Consider the following 26930-nt stretch of genomic DNA (forward strand, 5'->3'; position numbering starts at 1 on the left):
GGAACTGAAGGCAGAAAAACCTGAGTTCAAATTCAGCCTTAGATACCTATTACCTGTGTGAACTTGAGTAAGTCAGCCTGCTTGCTTCAATTTCTTCATCTGTAAAATGAGAAAAATAATAGAACTTCTTTCCTTCTTAGGTTATTGTGAAGATCAAATAAGATAAAAATTGTAAAGAACTTAGCATAGTGCCTGACACATAGTAAGCACTATGTAAATGTTAGTTATTATAGACATCTTCTTTAAAGATGAGGGAACTTAGGCTTAAAGAGATCAAGTGACTTATTCAGTGTCATGTAACTCATAAATGTTCAAAGCAGTTCTTGAATTCAAATGTCTCCTGGATCCAAGTCCATTATTTCATGTTTATTCTCAAAAATCACTCAAACTTTCAGGGAATAGAAAAGAGTAAGAGAATAAACATATACTAACCATCTATTAAGTACCAGGTGCTTTGTAAATATTGTCTCTTTTGATTTTTTAGTTATAAGAACACTAAGAATAAGGGATTTTTTAATCCTTAGATAGTTTTGGCTTTATTTAAAAATTCTAGCTTGGCAGTGGTTGTCATACTTAAAAGAAAGATTAAGAACTCAAGAAACACAAACAATGAATCACCATCATGTCAAAAATTAATAAGGCTCAATCTCAACAGGATTAGTATGCATTTTAGAGAAGGCACGATTGTCTTGACCCATAAGCAAATATGAATCAAAATATGTGTTCCAATTTTTAAACACAAACTTGGAAAAGGTCTTTTAAAAAAGGATAAAGTAACTAATTACATACAGCAGACACAAACACAAAAAAGAAAACAATTTAAAATATTCTGCATAGGCAAGTGATATTGTAATAAAATAAACAATGTTGACTTTAAAGAGTTATGCATCTGGCAACTGCTATTAACTAACTATTCCCCATGAAATTATTATGGCCTGGGACCTCAGAATTCTGTTAAGAGAATATTTCAGCCTAAGCATTGTTTTGTTTTTCTCCACTGGACTCCAAATAAATTCAAACAAAAAAGCCCTCAAATGTCTGAGTATAGTAGCTGACTTATTGATTGTCCATATAAAAAATCAATAGTAATTTGGGATGTAAATTACTGAAGACACATAAGAAGTCAAGCAAATACCTGTTTAAGGTTAAACAAAAGAAAAAGTGTACAATCTTCTTTCCTTTCTGCTCATCCTACAGATCCAGCTAGGTAAACAGGCAAAAGGTCCTAAGAAATACTTATCAATTGATCAAACGATATGACTATTTCTTTAAAAATATCAGTGCCAGATCAAGACAGTGGAAGTCATGGATTGTTTTTAATAATGTTGTTATAATAATTACAATAACATGCATGTAGTGTTTTCAGTTTTGAAAAGCACTTTATGTATTTTATCTCATTTAATTTGGTCCTTACATTAACCCTGTAAGGTAGGAATTTTTAGTATTCCCATTCTGCTGATATTGAAAGCAAGACTGATATGAAGTTAAATGACAAACCCATAGACATAGATTTATTAAGTATTTGATCAAAAAAATTATACTTCTGTCTTGATTCCAAATTTGGTGCTCTATATACAATATAACATAGCTGCCTCATTATTTTATTAATCTAGCACAGTTCATTAAACATAGCATATCTTTCTTAACAAGAGCTACTGTGAGATAAGACTACAAGTCTAGTCTTTGGTGGCAGAGGCTATGGTTTCATTAGTGAGAATTCAGAAAGCTATTCAGAAAATATGGAAACATCATTATTAGTCAGAATTGGAGGTTCATTGTTGAGGATATGATGCAGCACTGACCTTCTTATTATTATATGAATACTTTCAAGGTCAAGTAGAATAGATTCTCCTTATGTTACTTATATACACACATACATACATATATAAATGTGTGTGTGTGTATAGTTCATAAAGGAAGAGCAGAGGGAAGAGAAGGAAAAAAAGAGGGAAAAAGAAAAAGAAGAAAAGAAAAAGGAAGAAAAGGAGGAGACAAAGAAAAATGGAACTTAAATAAATGTAATAGTAGAAAATCAGGCCTAATCCACTAAACTTCAAAACATCCTATTTACCAGTGAATCAAGATTTTTATAGGAATAATCTGTAGAATGGGACAGTGCATTAAAGGAGAGAGAGAATATTGAGGGAATGTGTGATATACCTTATTCAATGGTAAGCAATACAGAGAAAATAATTTTCTGCTGTCTTTTAGAAAGATGGGCAATGGTACAAAGGTATCAAAGGCAGGGATTGAAAAAGGAGAAGAAAAGAAATACTTATTCTATTCTGGAAGGGGATTCTACAAAGAAATATTTTCAATGGAAGGAGAGATAGATTCTCTCTCTATATATATTGGGAAATAGGGATATTTATATATAGATATCTCTATTTAAATATGTATGTATATGTATGTATACACACACACACTATATATATATATATATCCATACACACACACACACATATATACATATGGAGATATAGACCTCATAATGGGTATAATCATCAGGGTTTTGTTGAATAGAGACCACTGCTTCTGAGAAAATGTTGTGTCTACTGAGACAGAATCCTGTCTCAGAAGTGGAATGAGAGGTCCGGGGAGTAACTAACATCTAGAAGTATTGGAGGGCCTCACTTCAGAAGTATTTCGTGGTGAATGAGAAAGAAGATGATCATGGCAATAGAAAGGAATAGAAATGGACTACAAAATCAGGAACACATGAAAATTTCTACCACGAAGCAATACTTGTAGTCTATCTCCAATAGGAATTGATCCTTTTAAAAATGAGATATAACAGAAATAAAGTTTTCAGGACACAAAATCTAAAAAGCACAGAAATCTTTGCTTAGAAGAGAGAACTCAAAATAGGTACTTCAGATGCTTTAATTCCATGAGGAACGCAGAAATTGAAGGAAAAATAAATATCAAATCCATGAATCAAAGAAGTTTAGCATAGACAGAACAGGAAGAAAACAGATAAAAATGTGGGAAAGAAATTCTTTATTAGAAAAAATGTGCAAAAGATGAAAACAAACTAACAAAAGAAGCTTAAGAAAAAGGAAGGGTTCGATTACTTTTCTGAGAGAAAAAAAAAAGAAAGGAAGAATTAGATAATTTTACAAAAGAAAGAAAACATGATAAATCTCCAAAACTAAGGAGAAAGCTGACAAATTGGGGGAGCAGAATATTTCAGGGTGAAATAAAGTTAAGCTATGAGAATATGCTTACCCTAAAGTAACCTTAAAACAAACAACAAAAATAACAGGAGAAAGTAATTTCTTTTAAAAAGATTAGAAACAAAACAAGTCTATTTTTTTAAAAAGACAGTATAGGTATAGAGCTTTGCAAACTTTAAAGCAATATAGTAGTAACAGTAGTTGTTACTTTTATTTTCCATAATGAGAATGAACAAAATGACCTCTTAGTTCCTGTCCTGAATGGCTCTTATATTGAGCAGTGCCTTATTTTTACTCTTGTAACCCAACTCATAGTTCAAAGTACTAATGATTCAAGAATTTCTACCTGTAAAAATGAAGCTAAGTGATAAGCCAAACCCCTGAATTCATAACTTATTGTATTCTCAAATTCTAAAGTATAGCCATCTTTTAAAATAATGTATCACTTCTGTTAGACATTTCTTAAAAGTGGTAACCTTAAAAGTGGTTCAATACACTAAATAATTGGAAATTTTAGGAGTGCTTTTAAATATTATTTCTCTTTTCATAAATGAAATTGTGAAAAATCTAATTTGGAAATCTTTGTTGAAAGTCAACTTTATTCCATTTAACTAATTCAGCAATAGGTTTTTAAAAAACCTTATTTGTTTTAAAATCAATAGTTTCAGTTGTAAGTATGTTAGGATGTACAATTGTATATAGAGAGCTAGTTCAGAAATTCAGCACTTTAAGAAAAAAAAATAACTGAGTTTTAGGTCTACTGATTAACTTACTGATTGTACACTGGCATATTTTTGCTTGTTTCTTTTAAGTTTATTCTCGGGAAAATTATTAGCATCTGAACTGGATGAGAAACCTCCCAAAGTCACTGATTGTATGTTATCCTCAGGTTAATTGTGAGAGCCTGCCTATTATCATTTCCCCTCCATCCACCAGATAACTTCCTGCTGAGGGTCTTAAATGTTTACCAAATTATATGACTCAAAAGATTGATCACAAATACAGAAGACTGCCCATGTGCTCAGCCATGTGTGCTCTTGCCAATTAGAATTCCCCAATCTCTCCCAAGATCAATTAAATAATAATAATATTGACAAGAAATAATGACAGACATGGAGCTTTTCTTCTATAAAGGAATGCATAATTTAACTTCAAATTGTATGACTGCCAAAATCTCCTTCTATGATCCTCAAGTGGATACCACTGCTTATATCAGCATGACAAAAACTGACAGGGGACACAGGAAATCTACAGACCCAAAGAAATGTGTCTCTCAATTGTCCCTAGCTAGCACTTTTCAAACTCTTTCACGTTATCCATGCATGAACTGGCAAACTCTAACAAATCCTTAATAAGCTCCAATGTACACACACAAACACACACACGTAATACATGTGTATATACACTTTACATTAGGTTTTATCTTTGCTTTTTAGTGAGGCTACTACAAAATTCTCTTTTTAATGCTGGGGAATGGATAGAAGAGCCTGAACTACTTCTCTGAAACTTTGAATTAGCCCCATAATCCTTGTCTCTAAAAGAATGAATGAATGAATGAATGAATATATATGTGTGTATACACACACACACACACACACACACACACCCCTTTGTAAATACTAGAGTGAGAATAAATCTTAGAGGTTTCTAATATAACTTTCACATTTTATAGGTAAAGAAGTTGAGGTCCAATGCCAAGTGAATTACCTAAAGTCACACTGAATTTTAAATCACATCTTTTGACCTTCTTTCAAGAAGAATAATACATCTTAATTCACTGAGTGTTCATCCAGTAACTTCTTGGTTTATCAAACTTTGACTTCCAGGGAGATAAACTGGAATTTAGTTATTCTTATAACTAGACTTTTTTTGTGGTAGGACACTCAATCCCTTTTGTAAAGAGATGAAGTAAGCAACCATATCCTAACTAACGATGCCAATGTTAACTTGTAAGCAAAGGCTCCTAATTCACTCAATAGGTTATTTACCAACTTTTATAATCCTCTGGAAGGATGAAAGCATAGGATTTGTTATGAATAGAAATACTATAAACTGATTTAAATGACCTATGTCTATAGAAAACTTCTGGATTTAGAATCTCCTGTCAATTTCAAAGATGAGTTTTTTTTTTTTAATATACAAAGAATAGAAATTATTTGTGCACACTTCATCTAAGGAAATAATATTCAGCTAAATTTTTATTTGCTTGTGAAGGTGTATTAAAAAGGAATTAGTATAATTTTTAACTGTTGGTTTATATTAAGTATCCAACTATTTTCCTTCCTAAAGGAAGTCTTATCCTTTTAAAAATTAACACAATTTACTAGATTATAAATTCCTTAAAGGTAGGACCCATGTCTCATCTAAACTACCACTTAGTAAATATTACATGTAGTAAGCATTAATATAAATTTTCTGGGTTCTTAGATTTTTTTTTTGTTGTCAAAGAAAGAAAATATATAGAATTTAAATATAATAATCCCGTAACCCCTAAATTAGTAGGATTAGACAAACCTAGCTACAGATGGAACCAGAAAGATAGTCTAACCAGCCTAATTATTCTGGGATTATGTCGCCTAATTCTGTTAATCCAATAAAAGACAAATAAAGAAAGCTCCCCAAACTGCTAAAGCTCCCTAAAGCAAAAAAAATTTACATATGCCACCTCCCCCTTCATTTTTAAATTTGGAGAAACAAAGCTATCTTTCCACTTGTTAGGAAACTAAGACCTCCTTAAGAGATAAACTGGGAAATTAATGGAGACTCTTGTGGATGCCTGTTGACATTGCAATTCATTAAGAGATAAAAATGCTTACTAGAAAATAGAAAATGTACAAAAGGGGACACAAATCAAAAAGACAATATTGTTACCTCATTAAATCATGTGTGTGTATATGTGTCATTTCTTTTAAAAACTGAACATAGTAGAAGGAATAGTTTATCTTTACATAACTTTGTATACTAAAAAATTTGTTTATTGATCATCCAGTTCACAATATGAAAATATTTTCTAAAAAAAACCTAAGTTTATAAAAGTAACAAGCAAATGTATACAATATATCACAATAGGAACAGGAGCTACAAAGTTTCTCCCTAAAGTCTTGCATAGTAAAAAAAAGTTTGAAAGATCAGCAGTGGATAGAGCCTGGAGTCCTGATGACATCTTCTTAAATTCAAATTCAGCTTCAGATATTTACTAGCTGGGAGACTCTGGGAAAGTCATTTAACCCCATTTGCCTCAATTTTCCCATCTGTAAAATGGTGAAGGAAATGGCAAAACACTCCAGCATCTTTGCCAAGGAAATTCTAAATGGGATCATAAAGAGTCACAGATGAATGAAAATGACTGAGCAAGACAGATCTAATTGTATTATATTTGACTTCTCACATATCAGACAGTAGGTGGAAGATATATTAAGTTCACAAATAAAGGACTTCAAGAATCGATGATTACCATAAAAGAAACATGAAAATTTATCTTCATGGCATCTAGAGTCTCCTCCAGCTTGTCCCCTTGGTTTTTATGATTTTCATCAAATTGAAAAGCCACCAGATAGATATTAGAGGCAGCTGACAGCACAATGAATAGAGTACAGAAGCCTAGACCTACAAAGCCTGGTCTCAGCCCCTACTAGTTTTGTGGCCCTGAACAAGTAACTTAGCTTCTATTTGCCTTACTTTCCTGGGCTATAAAATTGGGATAATAGTACCCTCCTCAAAGGGCTATTGTGAGGATCAAAGGAGAGATTTGCAAAAGTGTCTAAATATTCAACAGTACCTGGAACATAGTGCCATGTGCTTATTCTATTTATTCTACTAAATGATTATTCCCCTCCCTTTCTCTTTTCATTCTGTTTGATTTTGTTGCATTTTTCTCTTCTTTCTAGTTTCAAACAGAGGTCATTCTTCAATATTGTCTTTGATTCTACCACCATCATTATCTCTTCCTTCTTTTCTTATTCCTTGGCTTTGTCCTCTTCTCTCTAATTTAACTTAAATTGTTTTTAGAATCATCTCTGTATAGATAATTTAAAAAATCTGTATTATTCTTCTGAACCCCAGACTCACATCTCCAATGGTATAGCATGATCATGATATTTATCAGTTAAGAGAGTACCATACCCTGAGTCAGGAAGCCTTGTGCTCAAATGTCCACCTCTTACACTTCCCAGCTATGTAACCACGAATAAGTATTTAGTCATATTCAGTCCCAATTTCTTCACGTGGAAAAAAGGAATATAAGTTATAATTAATCATTGCTTCACAAGGTTGGTTTGAAGTTCAAGTTATCCTCCTGACTTCATGGTTTCTCTTTGTAGGAACATCATTCACCTTGTTATTCTTGTAACTAGAATTATCTTTGACTTTTTCTTCTTTCCAATCTCTCATATAAAATGGACTATCAAGTCCTGTTAATTCTACCTCTGCAAACACCTTCCACTCCCACCCTTCTTTAAATTCTCTTTTGTACCTCTCAAATACAGCTTTCATTATCCCCTATCTGGAATACTAAATTAGCTTTTACAAGTATTCCCATTACAATTACCCCCTTACCATTTGGGGATACTATTATACTTCAGAGCAAGGACAGGTAAGTTTTAATAAAAAGGAATAAGAGTAAGTTAACTGTTGCAGTGGATATAATGCCGAATGTGGAATCAAGAAAAACCAAGTTCAGATGTGAACTCAAATGAGGATGACAACTAAACCATTTTGTGGTAAATATTAAAAAAATGGAAGAAGGGCAGTAAGTCAAAGAAGTAACCCTGGGACTACAGTACTTTTAAATTTCAGTGCATTTCTTTGGCTAAAAGTCCTCAGTCCTTCCTTCCTCTTCGACATCTCAAACACTTAATTTCTTCACCTTGCCTCCTTTCTACTGCCTTTCTCCACAAAAATTCATAATTTTCTACATCTCCATTAACTCAATCAACTTAAAATACTGCATTCTATATTTCTGCAAGTCATGTACATATTAACATGATTGTGCATGCATGTAGATGGACGAATGATGTTGTATTAAATTACATTTTTTTTGCAAAACATATCCAAAAGCACTTCTATACTTCTTACATAGTTATCTCTGCCAGTAGCTATGTTCTGTACTCCCTAACTACAAACTCCATGTGCTAGTAAGCTTTAATTCATGGGCAAGAATTCAACATTGTTTAATAATAAGTCATTACAATTGATGCCAAATTATATTCAGAAGATGGTGTTAATTCCAGCACGAAAAATAACATCATTACCATCATCACTTTTCAATGCAAGGCACAATCTTGCCTGTGAAGATGCAAATGAAGCCATATTGCAAAAGGGAAAGACCTAAAAGCTGTTTAACTTGTATTATTGTCACTTTACATTCTGGTTTATGTTTGAGACATTCTACATTTAAATTGCTAGAATATTTTTCCTAGACATAAGCATCCAAAAACTTTAAGAGTAAAACTAATTTCACTCATACTTATTTTATACTCAAAACAGGAAACTTGACACTGTCAGTTGAGAAAAGTGTCTAACAAGTTGTGATCCAAGTTCTAGTTTTCTCACCTGTCAAATGAAAAGATCAGACTAAGATCTAAATTTAAGGTGAAGAGCTTTGAGTCCATGTTATATGACAAATGGTTGAAAGAACTGGGCATATGTAGCATGGAAAAGAGAAGAAGCAAGGGGAATGAGATATGTGTTTTTAAATATCTGAAGAACTGTCATGTGTATAAAGGATTTGATTAGAATTTTTTGGCCCAGAGGAGGGCAGAACTAAGAGCAATGGATAGAATTTGCAAAGAAGCAAATTTTGGCCTGATATCAGGTAAAATAAAAATATTAACAATTAGAGCTGCTTCAAGAGATGATAGAATTCCCTTTGTGGAAATACATAAAAGGCAGAGGGATAACCACCTCTCAGGGATGATATATTGGGAATTCCTTTCACATATAGGTTGAACTTGATAGCTATAGGATTCTCTTCCAATACTCCAATTCTATGTGATTCTTTTCCTTATTGCTTTTAAATCCTATAATTACAAAAATAATTCTAGCATTATCTAAATGAAATTTTCTGAAATATATTTGCATACACACACACACACACACACACACACACACAGACATGAAGAGAGGGAGGGAGGGAAGGAAAGGATTCTGGAATAGTTCCAGAGTTTTGAAAAACTGCCATATACATTACATACCTTCAAGAGTCATAGGATCATACATTGAGAGCTTGAAGGCATTTCAGGTGCATTCTAGTCCAATCTTTTCATTTTACAAATGAAGAAATTGAGATAAAGCGACTTGCTTTTGTTCACACCATTATTAAGAGAAAGTACCAGGATTTAATTTAAGCATTTCATCTTCTCAAATTTACTTTCATCTAAGATTCTTAGATGTGAATTAGCAAGAATGGATTAGATAGTTACTTTGTACACAACACTATTCTAGATGTTTTGAGAGAGACAAAAGGACTTGATGACAAATTTTTAAGTCTGAAGATGCTTTATAAGCTAATTTAATAATGTATTTATTGAGTACCTTTTGTGAAAAAAAAACAGAACAAAACATTATATTAGGTGGGATAATGTGTAAAAGTATGCAAAAGAAAAACTCAACATTGACTATCTCACAACCTAAAGTGGGACAGGGAGAGAACAGAATCCAGGGACAACCTTTCTCCTCTGGGATATTCTAGTTGTGACAAACTGGAGGGAATAATGGGTACTTATAGAGTGGAGAGCTATTCCATCTAGGTCATTCATTGACCCAGAAATGGACCTGCAGACTATCAAACCTAAATAAGCCCACCCTACTCTTTGTCAATAGAGTGATAACCAGGGAAAAATGAAAGAGGAGCTTATGTAATTATCCTTTTTGCAGCTTTGATAGGTAATGCTATGAATTAAGTACTTAAATATGTGCTTGGCTTATAATTTACAATTTTCATATAGCTGTCATATACTATGCACTCACTATACGTGCTCAGTACAATTTAAAGGGACTGAATTTTTTGTTGTTTTGTTTTTAAAGAGTGGCATAAGAACAGGTTCAAATAGGACTGCATTTTCTGCCATTACTGAGCCCTGTGATCACTCATGAGAGAAATTGCTAGGACTACATTTTTCATGATACTAATATGCCAATAGCTCAAAAAGTAATGGAAGCAAAATGACTTGAGGAAAGGGTAGGATGGGATTTTAAGGCAGAGTTCTGTTACATTGGGAACCATGTCAAGAGGTCAGAGGGGCAACTAAGACTACTAAAGGGGGTGTCTAGGAATGCAGGAGTCCTGGAGTGTGCCTGAGGGTCCACAAAGCAAGGAAAGTGGACAATTAAGCTGTAGGTGACCTGCAGAGGCCAGCTGATTATACAAGCAAAGGTCTCACACTATGTGGGTGAAATTTCATTACCTTCAGGCTAAAAAGGGACCTTCTTATTGGAGTAGTAAATTTGAAGGAACTTACTTCCCAAATTACCCAAGGAGAAAGGGGGATAAGATTGTGTTTGATCAGGAATGCATGTGATCATAAAATCACAGAATTTGAAATAGAAAGAATGTTAATGGTCCTTTAATTCAATGTCATTATTCCTCATTTCACTATATATTTCAGTACCAATTAAATATTTTACTATCTCAATTCGATTTATTTCTTTTGTCTATAAGTTTGGGGATAAAATGAATATCTAGAAGTTTACTGCCCAGTTTTCCAGTTTCAAAATGGTGGAGAGAAGAATAAAGTAGGGGCAAAATGAGTCAAATAAGGTGAAGCACTATTAAAATTACCCATGGTTTGAACCTGAGTACAACAGAGTTGAGAGGATGACATAAAATAACAAAAACAATTTCCCTCAACTATTTCTTTAATTTTTATATCTTTTACTCAAGTGCCTCTATTTGTGAATATTTTTAACTTTGCATTTTTATTGTTAGAATTTTTCAGGAGGTTAATATAACTTTGAATTATATGGATCTTTCTTGTTGACCTAAAGAATCACTGTTTTTACCAAAGAACATTTATTTTCATATATTTCTACTTTATTTTGTGTTCTTAGTTAATAAACTGTCTGATCATTTTAATCAAATTAAAATCTGATGGTAAAATATGCATCATTGTATGTGCAATTATGTTTATTTGATTTAGAACGTGAATTATAACAGTAAAGGTTCTAATTAATATATTTTATAAGTTAATCTTGAAACAAAAGTGAAAGGTGAATATAATAAATCAGAGGACAAGACACACAGTTGGGAGTAAATTATTTATTGAGTGACTCAATCAGATTTTTTATGCTTAAAAGTATGGAGTTGACTTCACATGACTGGTCTGGAGAAATTTATAGGGGGAAATTCATTAAAGGGATTTTAACCTAATGGGGAAGAAGATTTAAAAAATGACTTCTACATTATAATGCTTGATCTGGTGCATGTTTACTTGAAAGATTGTATTCAAAGTGACTTGCTTCTAATCTGGTGGAAGTGCATAAAAAGTTGTACCAATGGGGCCAATATTAGTGAACAATGTTATAAGTAACTTGGATGGCTGATTAAAGGCATAATTAATTTGTCAATATCTGTGATGTAAAATTACTACTTTAATACAAGAAAAACAGTTTTGCAAGCTACATTAATCCTTTGTATCACCAGGGAACTTGAAAAAAAATCATTCACAATTTTATCTATCTAAAAATATAGATATTTTTAAAGCAACCATTTGTGCATGATTCTATGCTCTGAAGAATAAATTAAATATAAATAGTCTCTAATCTCAAGCACATGGCTATACAGAGTTCTAATGGACTTTATCTATGAACATAGATACCCTGAAATATAGTATACATTATTCAAGAACACACGCTAGAAAGAGTAAATGATAGAAGGAAACATTAAAAAATACCTAAAAGTTTTGCATAAGTCAAACTTTTAAAGAAGACCATTATACCTTAAGCAGGGGTCTTCAAACTATGGACTGCGGGCCAAATACAGCAGCTGAGGATGTTTATCCTCCTCACCCAAGGCTATGAAGTTTATTTAAAAGCCCACAAAACAAAGTTTTTGTTTTTTACTATAGTCCAGCCCTCCAACCGTCTGAGGGACAGTGAACTGGCCCCCTATTTAAAATGTTTGAGGACCCCTGCCGGCTTAATGCATGAAGAAATTCTTTACTGACTTATCATTACAATTAATAAGCATCCTTTGATGTGTCCTGTACATAAATCTAGATTTTCAGAAACTGACTTTTCTTAAGTATATCTCACATAGAAAATATAATGATTAGAGGTGATTCAACTGGGAAAAAGTTTTCTATAGTAAATGCCTGGAAGATGGAGAAAAAATCCGACCTCTGCTGGCTAAAACTATGCCTCAAAGACATTTCTTAGTGAAAGGTCTTAGGGAATATATTGCAACCATTCCTGTAATAAAGTTATATACTAATTACTAATGAGTAATTCTTATTGGGATCACACAAACCTGTGGATCTGGCTGTACCAATGATGAATTAACTATCTCATAACCTATCTTTAGTTAAAAGGTACACTTAAGAAAGTCCAGATTTATTTCAAGTAATTGTCTTGGTGGAAAATTAGCCTAAAGGCAATAATACTAATTAGTTATTCACAGTATTAGAATACTTTTCTCTGTTGTGTTATTGATCTATTCCTTAAGAACAAAGTCATTTCCAAAAAGAATGACAGGGTCAGTTAGATGTTGCAATGGACAGAGCACCAGCTCTGAAGCAAGAGGAACTTGAGTGCAAATCCAGTCACCGACACAAACTTTCCTAACTGTGTGACCCTGCGCAAGTCACTTAAAACACACACACACACACACACACACACACACACACACACACACACAAGAATGACAATAGAAATTCATATTTAGTTGAACATCCCCTAAACTCTTCAGGCCATTGACCCACACTTAACACCGTACACCAAGATAAGGTCAAAATGGGTTCATGACCTAGGCATAAAGAATGAGATTATAAATAAATTGGAAGAGCATAGGATAGTTTACCTCTCAGACCTGTGGAAGAGGAAGGAATTTATGACCAAAGAAGAACTATTGACCACAAAATAGAAAATTTTGATTATATCATATTGAAAAGTTTTTGTACAAACAAAACTAATGCAGACAAGATTAGAAGGGAAACAATAAACTGGGAAAACATTTTTACAGTCAAAGGTTCTGATAAAGGCCTCATTTCCAAAATATATAGAGAATTGACTCTAATTTATAAGAAATCAAGCCATTCTCAAATTGATAAATGGTCAAAGGATATGAATAGACAATTCTCAAAGAAATTAAAACTATTTATAGCCATATGAAAATATGCTCCAAATCATTATTAACCAGAGAAATGCAAATTAAGACAACTCTGAGGTACCACTACACACCTGTCAGATTGGCTAGAATGACAGGGAAAGATAATGCGGAATGTTGGAAGGAATTTGGGGAAACAGGGAGACTGATACATTGTTGGTGGAATTGTGAACACATCCAGACATTCTGGAGAGCGATTTGGAACTATGCTCAAAAAATTCTCAAACTGTGCATATCCTTTGGTCCAGCAGTGTATCTACTGGGCTTATATCCCAAAGAAATGCTAAAGAAGGGAAAGGGATCTGTATGTGCCAAAATGTTTGTGGCAACCCTGTTTGTAGTGGCTAGAAACTGGAAAATGAATGGATGCCCATCAATTGGAGAATGGTTGAGTAAATTGTGGTATATGAATGTTATGGAATATTATTGTTCTGTAAGAAATGACCAGCAGGATGAATACAGAGAGGCTTGGAGAGACTTACATGAACTGATGCTAAGTGAAATGGGCAGAACCAGGAGATCATTATATACCTCCACAACGATACTATATGAGGATGTATTTTGATGGAAGTGGATTTCTTCGACAAAGAGATCTAACTCAGTTTCAATTGATCAAAGATGGACAGAAGCAGCTACACCCAAAGAAAGGACACTGGGAAATGAATATAAACTGCTTGCATTTTTGTTTTTCTTCCCGGGTTATTTATACCTTCGGAATCCAATTCTCTCTATGCAACAAGAGAACTGTTTGGTTCTGCACACATATATTGTATCTAGGATATACTGTAACCTATTTAACATGTATAGGACTGCTTGCTATCTGGGGGAGGGGATGGAGGGAAGGAGGGGACAGAAGTGAGTGCAAGGAATAATGTTGTAAAAAATTACCCTGGCATGGGTTCTGTCAATAAAAAATTATTTAAAAAAAAAAAAGAGAGAAACACCCCCTCCCCCCCAAAAAAATCTTCAGGCCATTCTCAGATGAATTTTCCTTATTTATATCTTTTTCAATTTTTTAATCTCTCAATTTGATTCTTTGAATCTAAACCTGGCTCCACATTTATTCCTTTGAAATAATTGTCTTTTACCCTCTTATAAGACAAATTATTACTATTTTTCATTTCAGTTCAACTTCTTGTGATCCCATTTGGGATTTTCTTGACAAAGATACTGGAGTGATTTGTCATTTCTTTCTCTTGCTCATTTTACAGATGACAATCAGGGTAAAGTGATTGGTGAGGGTCACATAGCTAATAAGTATCTGAGGCCAAATTTGAACTCTGGTCTTCCTGACGTTAAGGACCAGTGATCTATCTACTGTACCACTAAGCTGTGTTTGCTGAATAGTGGATAACAAAATAGAATCACTGCCACTGCAAACAAATTTAAAGATCACCTGGTCAGTCTGTCCAATTTCCTCATTTTACAGTTGAGAATAGTGACTCCTATTTCACTTAGGACACAAGTGCAAATAATACCATATATAAATAATCATTTAATTATCAACTGATTGAAATGCAGTGTGGATTTTGAGGTATAAGATTTGGGTTCAAAACCAGGCTCCTTTGCTTTCTACTTGTGTGACCTTAGGCAGCTCACTTAACTGTTTTCTCTTGCTACTAAATAGGAGGTTAGATGGATCATCTCCAAGATCACTTTCACCTTTAAATATTATAAAACAAACACTTTAAGATCAAACAGTACAAAAATAAAGAACTTAGATGAACAATGAACTCAACTGAAAGTTATGGAATGTTTTTAAAAAACATATACCTTCCAAAGCAATACATCCTCATATCTAGTCTGTATTACATGTATGGCATGCAAGAGGGGATATGAATAATAGCCAATATACTATAAAATACCATTTCAACATGGGAATGTACTCAGGAAGTAGAATATAAAGAAAAGGGTAGCAATAAGCTTTCCACCATTAGCTATCTGCCCCCTGAATCACCTCTAGCTAATGACATTTAGGGACTAAAAGACCAGTCAGCTTGATTAACCTGGACATGTGTAAAATGTTAGATAAGAAGAAGCAAAAGGACATTCTCTCCCTGCTCCCCCATATTGCCATATATACACTCTACATTTCTGAATTCTGAAATATCTCCAGGCAAGCAAGAGTGGGCAGATGGCAAGGATGAACTATGGGAATCTGTAGAAGGTCAGACAAAGGTTATTGATACTGCAACATATGGATGGCACAGAGATGGCCCTTAGTAGATAAAAATTTCTACACTTTTGTTAGTTATTAATAAATGTGGAACATTAGGCTGAAAGGGTCTCAGAAAAATTTACAGTTGAGGAAACAGAGGCACAGTGACAAGTTTAGATCACACAGTGACCCAAGTTTAATTTTACATGAAGGATGAATTGTGGTAATTATTTGTTAACGTCTCAACATTTACCACACATCATACTTAATATCATACATAGTTTAAATCCTGTTGATTTAATTCCATGCTTTCCTTTTATAAATAACAAGAGATTATTTGTTGGTTTCAGCTGAATTGAATTTAAAATGCTCACCTTGATGATCCTATTCTTTAAAGCTGTTTCAAATCTGATTAATATAACACTCATAAGCTTCCCCAACAAACCAGCTGCAGATTTTTTAATTGTCAAGGGTACCAACATCATTCCAGTCACCCATGTTTGAAAGTATGAATTATTTTTCCTTTGTCGACCTCCAATCAGTCATCCACTTCTGTCAGTTGAGTTTTCCTTCATAATCTCTCTCACATTCTTCCAAGTCATTACACCCCACACTGCCCCAACCTCTCATCACTCTGAGACTAGATTATTGCATTCATCTTTTACCTTGATTTCTAACCTCTGGTCTCTCTCACCTTTCTCCCACTCTCACTTAGCCATCCTGTATATTGTTGCCTGATAAAGATTTGTAAAAGATTACTCTGTCACACCCTTCATTTGCTTAGGAAAGTCAAATGTTTCTTAACAAGTGGTACTTGGGTTGATTCAGGAGGGAGTCCATTCTATCCATGGAATATGGAATATTTACAACATGCTCACAGTATGTGAAATTTACTTTCTGAAAGAAGTTGAATAGTCTACTTTATCTAAATGTGGAGTATGAGAAAGGGAGTCATATGTAATCAACCTGGAAAGAGATTTTAATTTAAATAAAAAATAAAAGATTGTTTCTGATCCTAACAGAGATGGAGAAACACTGAAGTACTTAGAACAGAATGTGGCATGTTCCAACCTAAGCTTCAGGAAAATCCATATGGAAGCTGTGTAGAAGATAGACTAGGGGAGGAAATTAAAGAAAATAAATTCAGATTCTATTCAAATAGTTATGCAAAAAATGATGAGAATTAAATTAGAAAAATTATTTATTTACTGAGTACGAGAATCAAATTAAAAATGGAATTTGAAAATAACTTTTTAATAAAAAATAATATTACATTCTAAAACTAAGTCACTAAGTGGCCTTCAGAGATCCTTAAGATATAGATTACTGGCTTCCATTTCTATTTGAGCTTGACACACTGCTCTGGACAACTTTTCATAAGCTCCAGATGATATAACAACCTGTAGAAATAAAGGTAGTTTCCCGCTCAGGAGTTTCTTGTTCTGATGACATCACAAATTGAATCTCTATCCCTATCCCACCCTTATCATCAATATCTAGCACAGTATCTGAAACAGAGTAGGTACTTTTAAAATACATGATGTTAATGCCCATGTGGCTAAGCTAGATGATTATCCTAGACAGAATTAGATTAGTAAAGAAAAATTGATTTTATTTTATTTTATTTTTTTAATTTTTATTTAATAATTACTTTATATTGACAGAATCCATGCCAAGGTAATTTTTTTTTACAACATTATCCTTTGCACTCATTTCTGTTCCAATTTTTTTCCCCTCCCTCCCTCCACCCCCTCCCCTCGATGGCAAGCAGTCCTTTATATGTTGGATATGTTGCAGTATATCCTAGATACAATATATGTTTGCAGAACCGAACAGTTCTCTTGTTGCATAGGGAGAATTGGATTCAGAAGGTGTAAATTACCTGGGAAGAAAATCAAAAATGCAGATAGTTCACATTCGTTTCCCAGTGTTTTTCTTTGGGTGTAGCTGCTTTTGTCCGTCATTTATCAATTGAAACTCAGGTCTCTTTGTCAAAGAAATCCACTTCCATCAAAATATGTCCTCATACAATATCGTTGTCGAAGTGTATAATGATCTCCTGGTTCTGCTCATTTCACTTAGCATCAGTTCATGTAAGTCTCGCCAGTCCTCTCTGTATTCATCCTGCTGGTCATTTCTTACAGAACAATAATATTCCATAACATTCATATACCACAATTTACCCAGCCATTCTCCAATTGATGGGCATCCATTCATTTTCCAGTTTCTAGCCACTACAAACAGGGCTGCTACAAACATTTTGGCACATACAGGTCCCTTTCCCTTCTTTAGTATTTCTTTGGGATATAAGCCCAATAGAAACACTGCTGGATCAAAGGGTATGCACAGTTTGATAACTTTTTGGGCATAATTCCAGATTGCTCTCCAGAATGGTTGGATTCGTTCACAACTCCACCAACAATGCATTAGTGTCCCAGTTTTCCCGCATCCCCTCCAACATTCATCATTACTTTTTCCTGTCATCTTAGCCAATCTGATAGGTGTGTAGTGGTATCTCAGAGTTGTCTTAATTTGCATTTCTCTGATCAATAATGATTTGGAACACTCTTTCATATGAGTGGTAATAGTTTCAATTTCATCATCTGAAAATTGTCTGTTCATATCCTTTGACCATTTATCAATTGGAGAATGGCTTGAGAAAAATTGATTTTAGCTGAGAAAGGTAGAAGACTGGTTTGGAATATGTTATGTCTCAAATATGCAGGTGGAGATTTCAACCAAGCAGTTGACATTATGGAGAAATTAAGTCTGGATTTGAAATTACCAAAAGTATAGACAAAAGAGAAGAGCCCAAGACATAATAAACTCCAAACTCCAGGTTTTCATACTCAGATCCTAACTCATTGATCTCTGCATTGATCTGCCTTACCTCTTTCACACAACCAAAATGCTCTAGTCAAACTTTTTTACTCATTGTCTCAACTATGTGCCATGCAAATGGCACAACATACCCTCTAACTGGAACAGATTTGTGAATCCTTTCTACTTATTTAATAAAGTCCTGCTTGAATTCTGCCTTCCCTATGAAGTCTTCTCCAGCCTCCACAATTGACAGAAATCTTCCTTATATTCTTGCAGCACCTACTGTCTGTAAAATATTTTTAGTATTTACTGCAAACTGTCTCACAAACTATTTGCTAACTGCCCTTAGTTTTAACTAGGTTGTAAGTTCCTTGAGGAGAAATCATGCTTTTTACCTTTCTATCTCTGTAGCACACACAGCATGAAAGTAGGCATTTAAACAAATATTTTATGATGGGGCACTAGATTAGAAGCAGAAGATTAGGGTTTTAGTCCTGATTATCTTTAATGACCTGGCTCACCTTTTTTAAATCACTTAATCATTACAAGCTCAGTTCCCTTATCTGTAAAATGAAGTGATTGAGATGATTTTAAGGCCCCCTTCTGCTTATAACATTCTGTGATTCTATGACATCTATCTAAGACATTATCAAAGAACACAGACAAATGAGATAGAAAACATTTGATCCTAGCCAAAATATCTGTTTATTAACCGGGTATTCCATTAAACAATGTCAGAGAAATAAAGAGACCTCTTGGCACAGTAAATAGAGTTCTAAACTTAGAATGGGAAAGATCTTTCCTCTGACACTTACTAGTTATTTGACCTTGGGAGATGTCAGTGTTTAGCTTAGTGCCACAAATGAGGGCACACAGCTCCTCAAATGAGGGAGTACATAATAAATGTTTAGTGATTAATTTCCCTAAGCCTCAGTTTTCTCATCTCTAAATTTGAAATAATAATAGCACATACTTCACAGTGATATTGGGAATATCAGACAAAATAATGTATATAAATCTTAAAGCACTATGTGAATATGAACTATTATCATTATTATACAAAGACTTATAAGACATAGGCCCATTTACATGTAAATACATGAATGTAATATAATGTAGATAAATGACATGAGATATAGATGACAAATAAAATAAGAAAAATAGAATTATGTGTGAATACATATGTATATATATAATGCTACCTATTATAGTTTATTTTAATATGAAGTACCATAGTCAAATGTCTTGCAGCTAGAATATTTTAAAATAATAATTATTAAAGTTGATTATTCATTATTAAGCTAATATGAAATACATGATTCCTAAAAATAAGTTACCTACAATAGAAAAGAAAGTTAATTTATTCACCCATGTCCAACTCTTCACAATCCCATTTGTGGTATTCTTAGCAAACATACTAGAATGATTTGCCATTTCTTTCTCCAGTTCAAACAGAGTTTGTGTCTGTTAACAAACAGAGGCAAACAGAGTTAAGTGACTTGCCCAGGGTCACATAACTAATAAATATCTGAGACCAGATTTTAATTCAGGAAAATGAATTTTCTCGATTCCAGGCCCAGCATTCTATCCACTGGGCCATACAACTGCCCTTATTAATTCTTTCTATTTTTATAACAACATCAGAATGTCTCTACCAGCTCAGATCCATAATATATCCAATCTAGTAAGGAGTATGTTGTGCAAGTTGTTTTCCTTATCATCATCCTTAAATGTTATATCTTAAAATATCTTATTTCACTATTAGCAATTTGGTGTTCATGATGTTTTGTTTTTATCAAGATTATCAGCCTATACTTTCTCTTGTGATACTGGCACAGTGTATCATAAGGACATAGTCTTTTGGGTCACCAACCAAGGCATCACTTTTATACCAAAATAACAAATAAGTAACATTTAGTAAGGTCTTTGACTTAATACATTATTTTAATTACATTTAATTACATTACACTGACCTCTCTAAAGATGTAAATGTCCAAAATGAAATGACAAAGTGCATATAATCCCAAATAATCTCATGTTGACAAGAGATTGAATTGAACAATTTGCCACATTTTCCTCTTCCTTTGGGTTTGATTAAACTCTTTCATGTTTTTTCCTTTTTATCCTCTCCTTTCTCTCGCCAATTCTGGCTAAATGCAATCCCAAAATAAAAAAAAAAAAATTCTTTGCTTTTTTGACTCTTTGCCTAACCTATTGCCCTTTGTTTTTAAACCATTTTTAGTAAAATGTACACTTAGAATTTGGTAGAATAGGCTCCTGTGCTCCAGTGATAATCCAAGAATTAGCAAGACCTGACTCTCATTTCTGATTTGACTTTCACCTAACTATATGACCTGAAGCAAATGGAGGAGATAAGGTTCTGTTGGAGATAAATTATAAAATCCTTAAATTAAAATAGAAAATAAAGAACTAAATTCCAAAAATCTATTTTGATCATAAGCTTGGTAAGTAAAGAAATTCTTGTAAGGCACTATCTCTGGGATTCCATTTAGCATATTACTATTTCGTTGTATTACATGGGAACTCTGTGAGGCCAATGAGTTACAGATCACTTAATAATACAGCAGAAATGCACTTATTGATTGATATCCGTATAATCTCAATGGCTTAATGGTATGGATTCTTTTAGAATTCATTAATAAGGATTGTTATTATCCCTGATTAATAAGAAACATAGGTACTAGGAAGTAGAATTAAATGTCACTATTATATTCCATAAAACTTTACATAAAACTTAATTGAAACATAATTTATGTGTACTCTAAAACAAAAATCTAAATTCTTCATTTAAAAAAGGAAAATTCAATTAAGTGACTAGAAGGGATAAGAACTTCATATATAAAGATAATCAACCTTTTATTTAATTAGTTGTTTTCTATATTAGTAATGTTATTTATTCTTTCAGAAATTAAATTTGATTCTTCCTTTTCCCCCCAGAAGCCATACTTACAAACATCCATATACAAAGTAACACATTGAGTATAACTAACTCAATTCTATTAGATGAGTTAGCTATCTTTCCCAAAGTATACATACTTGCTTTATCAAATGTTTTCTCATTCAGGTGGCCCTTTCCACATCCTACTCCCCAGTTCTTCAACAAAACTAAAGAAAATTATTTTAAAAATCACAGAATAGAAATTGTGTTTTACTCACACATCTCCAATACTTTGCTTTTCTGGAAAGAGAAAGAGACTATGTGGACATGTGTATTGAATCCAGATCTGCAATTTCATCCTTATAGGGAAGTCCAACTGTAAAGCTACAGATTAGCAACTCTTCTGTAACTTGAAGTCTTGGAAAGTTATTTGGAGAACAAGAAGAAGGTATGTGACTTGTTTCGAGGAGTGAAGCTCATGAGTTAAGTGACATCACTTAACCTTTTACACCTAAAGGGTCACAAAGCTAATATATGTCGGAAGGTAGGTCTTCCTGATTCCAAAGTCACATCTGCTTAATTAATGTGCAATAATATTGAAAGCATAGGAAAAGTACAACTTGCCAGATTGAATTTCATCATTCTTTAGATCAGTAAATCCCTCACAATGATGTAGTTATAGTTAGCATCAACAAAAACTGTTTTCAAGGGTATAAAATACATTGTTATTAATTGTTACACAACTCAACTTACATAACCACAGTTCAAAAGTGTTTTCCACCATCCAATTAATTAACTAAACTCATAATTTGGGGTCAGTTTACAAATTATGTTCAGGTCATCTTTTATAAGACATTCATTAATTTATTAAATTAACTAGTAATTGCATTTTTTAAAAGCTAGGTAATTAACTCAATAATGAATTTTCTTTAGTTTACTGAAAAAATTTACACAAACTAGGAAAAGATTCATTAAAGTGCTGTACAGTTAATTCTTCCCATTCATTCAAATGTTCTAAAAGTTTTGTTGCTAAACAATTCAAAATGAATTTGATCAGCATTTTAAAAAATTAACTCTAAGGCATAATTTGGCCTATTTAGTAGCAATAAAAATCTCTGTTCTCTGTGGCCAACATGTTTTAAATCGTCATTAATAACAGAACTATTACATCAACAAATGATACTTGAGAATAAATAAAAGAATAAAGTATGTTAAAAATAACGTTAAAAACTCAGAACAGACATGTCTCTTGACTGCCTCTTAGCATTGTGCCATATACTGAAATTCAACTCTAGTAGAGTTCTACAGACGTTGTTGTACTCACAAAAGCCATCCAGGTATATTAAACACATTTAATAAAGCACAACATAGGATTCAACGTTTTGTTTAAGTACTGTTACTGCACTCCCTCTCACCAATACCAGATCTAAGTTAAACATTCTGGAGTAAATTTTCTTTTGGTAGATTAAGAAGCAAGTTTCAAGGCAAAGCAGTTAAATCTCAGGCTGAAAACTAAGGCTTCTAACTGCTCCTCACCAGCAACAACGCTGAATTTGAAAACAAATTTGAGATTTATTACACCTCTAGCAAACTTGATTAATCTTCAGCATATCATTAAGAGATCTCAGAATTTCAGCTTTAAAAAAGAAAACAATCCTGGTTTTTAGAAGGACCTAAGAATCATCTTCAGTTTTATCTGAAATTGAGCAAGCTTCTTTCACCAAATGTGATTGTGGCGTCTTAATCCACCCATCTTTTCCTAGTTATTAGTCTCTTCTACCCTTTTTGTATTCCTTTTCCTCCCCACCTCCTCTAAAGAGGCGCCTGAATGAGCCTCCCCGCAACATAGCGACTCAATGAAATCTTGTAGGTTGACTGGTCATCTATGCCCACGGACAAAATTGCCTTCATGTACCATTGATTTGCCTGGGAAGGCGCACTTCTGCTACCCTGTCTTCGACTGAGAGTTAACAACAGTTGGACTATATGCATCCATTGGGATCGCATTAATATTACTAGGCATCTCTTTAGTTACTTAACTGAAGTTGTGGAGTAGTGTTTCTAATTTGAAAGTGCCTCTTAACCCCTTCGTTCCCATCCCACTTCCATCCCACCTTCCTTTTACAGAAGTTTGTAAGTTTCTTTCTTCGGTAAAATAAGAACAGATCTCCGTATCCTTAGCCCCAACTTCCCAAAGGTTATAAGACCACGCAAACTTTCTCTTAGGGCAGATTAGTTAAGGGTGTACACTGTGGTGTACACTAGACGACTCTGCCAGTGTCTTCCGCCAGCGGCAGCAAGAGCAGCAGTAAGGACAGCACTTACCTTCGCATCTCCCAGATCCGGTTCTTCTTCGTAATATCCCTGTCCCGATTCATAAGCCGCAGCTGCGGCAGGCGCCCGAGGTCCCAGGAGCAGAGCTGCAGCAATCAGGGAGCAGACCAGGGAGAATAATCCCAGCAAGTGCATGGTGAACAAGTTCCTTGCGGGGGGGTTGGGGCGGGGTGGGGAAGGGGTGGGGGAGACTAGTGAGTTTACGGGGGGGCAGGGGGTGGGGGCTTGGGTGCCCCAGCAATGGTGAGCGCTCCTGATTTTCCTTGCCCCCGATATCTAGCCAGTAAAAAGCCTGGGGGACGGACAAGAGGCGGCAGCGGTGGCGGCTCCGTTGCGCGGGGGCTCTAAACTTTTTTCAAGTTGCTCTCCAAGTAACTGCTAGGGTAAGTTGGAGCTTGTCAGGTAAAAACCCTTACAGGAAACCGGACATCCGAGTTCTCCTCATTCAGGAGACTGGGAGGTGAAGGGAGAACAAGAGGAAAAGTCACCCCCACTCCTTTTGTTTTTCTTTGGGGAGGGGGGAAGTGCATAAACACACACCCCTTTAAAAAGTCTTAAATACCACGAATTGTTCCCCCCGCCCCCCTTCCCTTCTTTCCCCCAAGTAATCCCCTCGAAGGGGCAATAGCAGCAGCCAGAAAGTCTGTAGTGGGACTGTTAGGGCTGTTGGGGGGCGGGGGGCAGAAGCAGCGGCGAAAAAGGCTGCGGCTCAGTTCCCTGACTTGGCCAGCTCCGGGGCTCCTGGCAGAGGCACGGGCAGCAGCAGCAGCAGCGGCGGCGGAGGAGGCAGCAGCAGCTGCAGGGTCCCGGGTGCTCGGACGTCCTCAGCGCGTGGAACTGTGCGGCCGCGGCAGCGGCAGCAGCAGCGGCGGCGGCGGTCGCAGGGGGAGGGCATGACTGATGCGCCCTCTGCCTGTGCTTATGTGAGAGAAAGCGGGTGAGCCCTGTCCTCCCTCCCCTCTCACTTTCCCTCGGAAGCCTCACGCGCTCGAGCTTCCCTCCCCCCACCCACTCTCTTACCCCTCCCCCTGCAGTCCCCATGCCTCATCCTGGCTGCCCGAGCAGAAACCCCAGACCTCAGGGGTTGGCCGGTCCCTTGTAGGAAAGGCGGTGATTTTCTCTTCCCTAGCTTTAGAGGTTTGAATGGTCGCGCTGGGTAAAGTTGCTGGAAATGGGTGAACTTGGGAGATAGAAGCCTACTCCTTGTGGGCCTTTACAAGTCCCCGGAACCTCCAGCTTCTTGCCTCTTTAGGCTAGGGGTTTTAGCGCAGGCTAGGAGTTCTAAATGAGAGTTCCAAGAGAAAGTCATCACCAGTATGGCGGAGATCCCTCGGGAGATGCCCCCTCTGCTCTGCCCTTCTCCTTTGTAGGAACTGGGAGTCATGGGGCTGGAGCAAGAATTGGGGGTGCTAACCCGGGGGAAAAATCAATGGAGAGTGTTGTCACTTTGGATGAACAAATCAAACTTTGGATAGTTGGCAAATGGGGAGGGGATGGGGGTCCTTAGAAAAAGTCCTATAAAGGAAGGTCTGGATTTCACTGCTGATTATGTATTCAGTATCGACAGGTAAAGTCTGAGAACTCCTGGGTGAACCAATATGAAGTAATTTTTGCAGTAGGAAGCAGTGTTTGAGAGGTTACAGTTAGCCTGGAGAGACCTCAGTTCATCTATAATATTTTGTTTTCATAGATGAAGAAACTGAGGTCCACAGTGGTTATATATTACTCGAGAGAGATTACACAGAGAAAGTAACAGGATTTGGACATCATCAGTGTGTCCTTAAGTCAAGGTCTCTTGAATCCAGTGATAACATTTTTTAAAGAGACTATACTCTTACCAATAGAAAAATGTTTGAGTGATTGATTCCATTGGGTGGAAGTCACTGGGTGAACACCAGATTTGGGGGTTTAGTACAATGCTTTACCTCAATAATTGTTCACTGATTTCCGAAGGGAAACTGTGCTACAATTTCCCTTTACTTCATAAATCTGCTTTATGATGATGTTAATATTGGTCCAAGGTAACTAACAATATCTTTCAATTAAATGATTTGAGTTTATAGAGGTGCTGCCTATTTCTTCACCTCTTCCTAATTCTTTTTTTTTTCTTTTTCTGTTCATATATATATATTTCCTCCTTCTTTTTAAATTCTATTATCCTGTTTCATTCAAATTTTCTTAGTCTCTCCAGGTTTTTTTTTTTATTCTAGGCAAAGCACAAGCACAGAAATAAGTACCAAAGGAAAATAATGACTTGGAAAGCATGCTATATCTGCAGGATAGAACTGGATTCAACTCTTCTCCATCTTGGGCAAATCACTTCATTTGATTGAGTCTCTTTTACTTTTTCTGTAAAATGAGATTATTGGATTGCATGACCCAACCAGGTTCTTTCCTACTCTAAATCTATGCACTAGAAACAGTATTATCCTATACTATCATTAAGACATCTTTGGAAGCTTTATAGGGAATATATAGTCACTTTTCATTCACGTGTCCAACAAGTTTTCCTTAATTAAATTCAATGCAATAAACTTTTATTAGTTGTTATCTACAGGCCACACTGCTAGTACTATGAATACGAAGACAAAATAAATGGACCCAACTTCTACTGTGATAGGTAGTAGGAGACATAGAAAATTTAAGTGACACTTCCTAATAGGTTTATAAATGTAGTAAGTAGCTTGCGTTTTAAACCATTCTATAAGTCACAAAACATTTTCCTCACAATAACCCTATGAGAGAGAGATTGTGAAGATAATTCATTTTACCTATAAAGAACCTGAAGGCCCAAGAAATGAAAAGAATGTGCATATAAAATATATATATATATATATATATATATATATATTATTGAACCACTTTTCTAATTTCAAAATCCCATGATGTTTCTCCCCTGCTCCCACTAAAACTATACAAAGATTTAAGTACATTGCTATAAAAAGATTTAAGAGTTCCCAAAATTTATGCAGAAAATGTAGATAGAGCTTTTTTGTGTGATCTCTGGACCATGGTATTTCACTGCTCTTATAACAGTGCTTCAAAGAGTAGAATAATTGACTTTTTAAATTTGGAAAATCAGAAAGCTTGGGTTAAAATCCTGTTATAACACATTACCTTCCTATAAGATCCTAATCTTTAAATCCCAACTAAAATCCCATCTCCTACAGCAAACCTTCCCTAAAGCCTCTTAATTCCAATGCTTTCCTTCTATTAGATATT

The 26930-nt window shown here is 34.9% G+C and overlaps 1 protein-coding gene across 1 annotated transcript in view; it reads right to left on the reverse strand.

Annotated features, from left to right (window-relative positions):
* Positions 1–24261, reverse strand: part of VEGFC (vascular endothelial growth factor C) — a 156439-nt gene extending 132178 nt beyond the window's left edge. The window contains exon 1 of the mRNA XM_051966965.1: positions 23700–24261. Within this exon, the coding sequence (XP_051822925.1) occupies positions 23700–23843 (144 nt within the window). The 5' untranslated portion in view covers positions 23844–24261. The remainder of the gene's footprint in view (positions 1–23699) is intronic.
* Positions 24262–26930: the final 2669 nt, after the last annotated feature.

The sequence above is a fragment of the Antechinus flavipes genome, chromosome 6 (genome assembly GCF_016432865.1).
Source record: "Antechinus flavipes isolate AdamAnt ecotype Samford, QLD, Australia chromosome 6, AdamAnt_v2, whole genome shotgun sequence".
NCBI classification, from domain to species: Eukaryota; Metazoa; Chordata; class Mammalia; order Dasyuromorphia; family Dasyuridae; genus Antechinus; species Antechinus flavipes.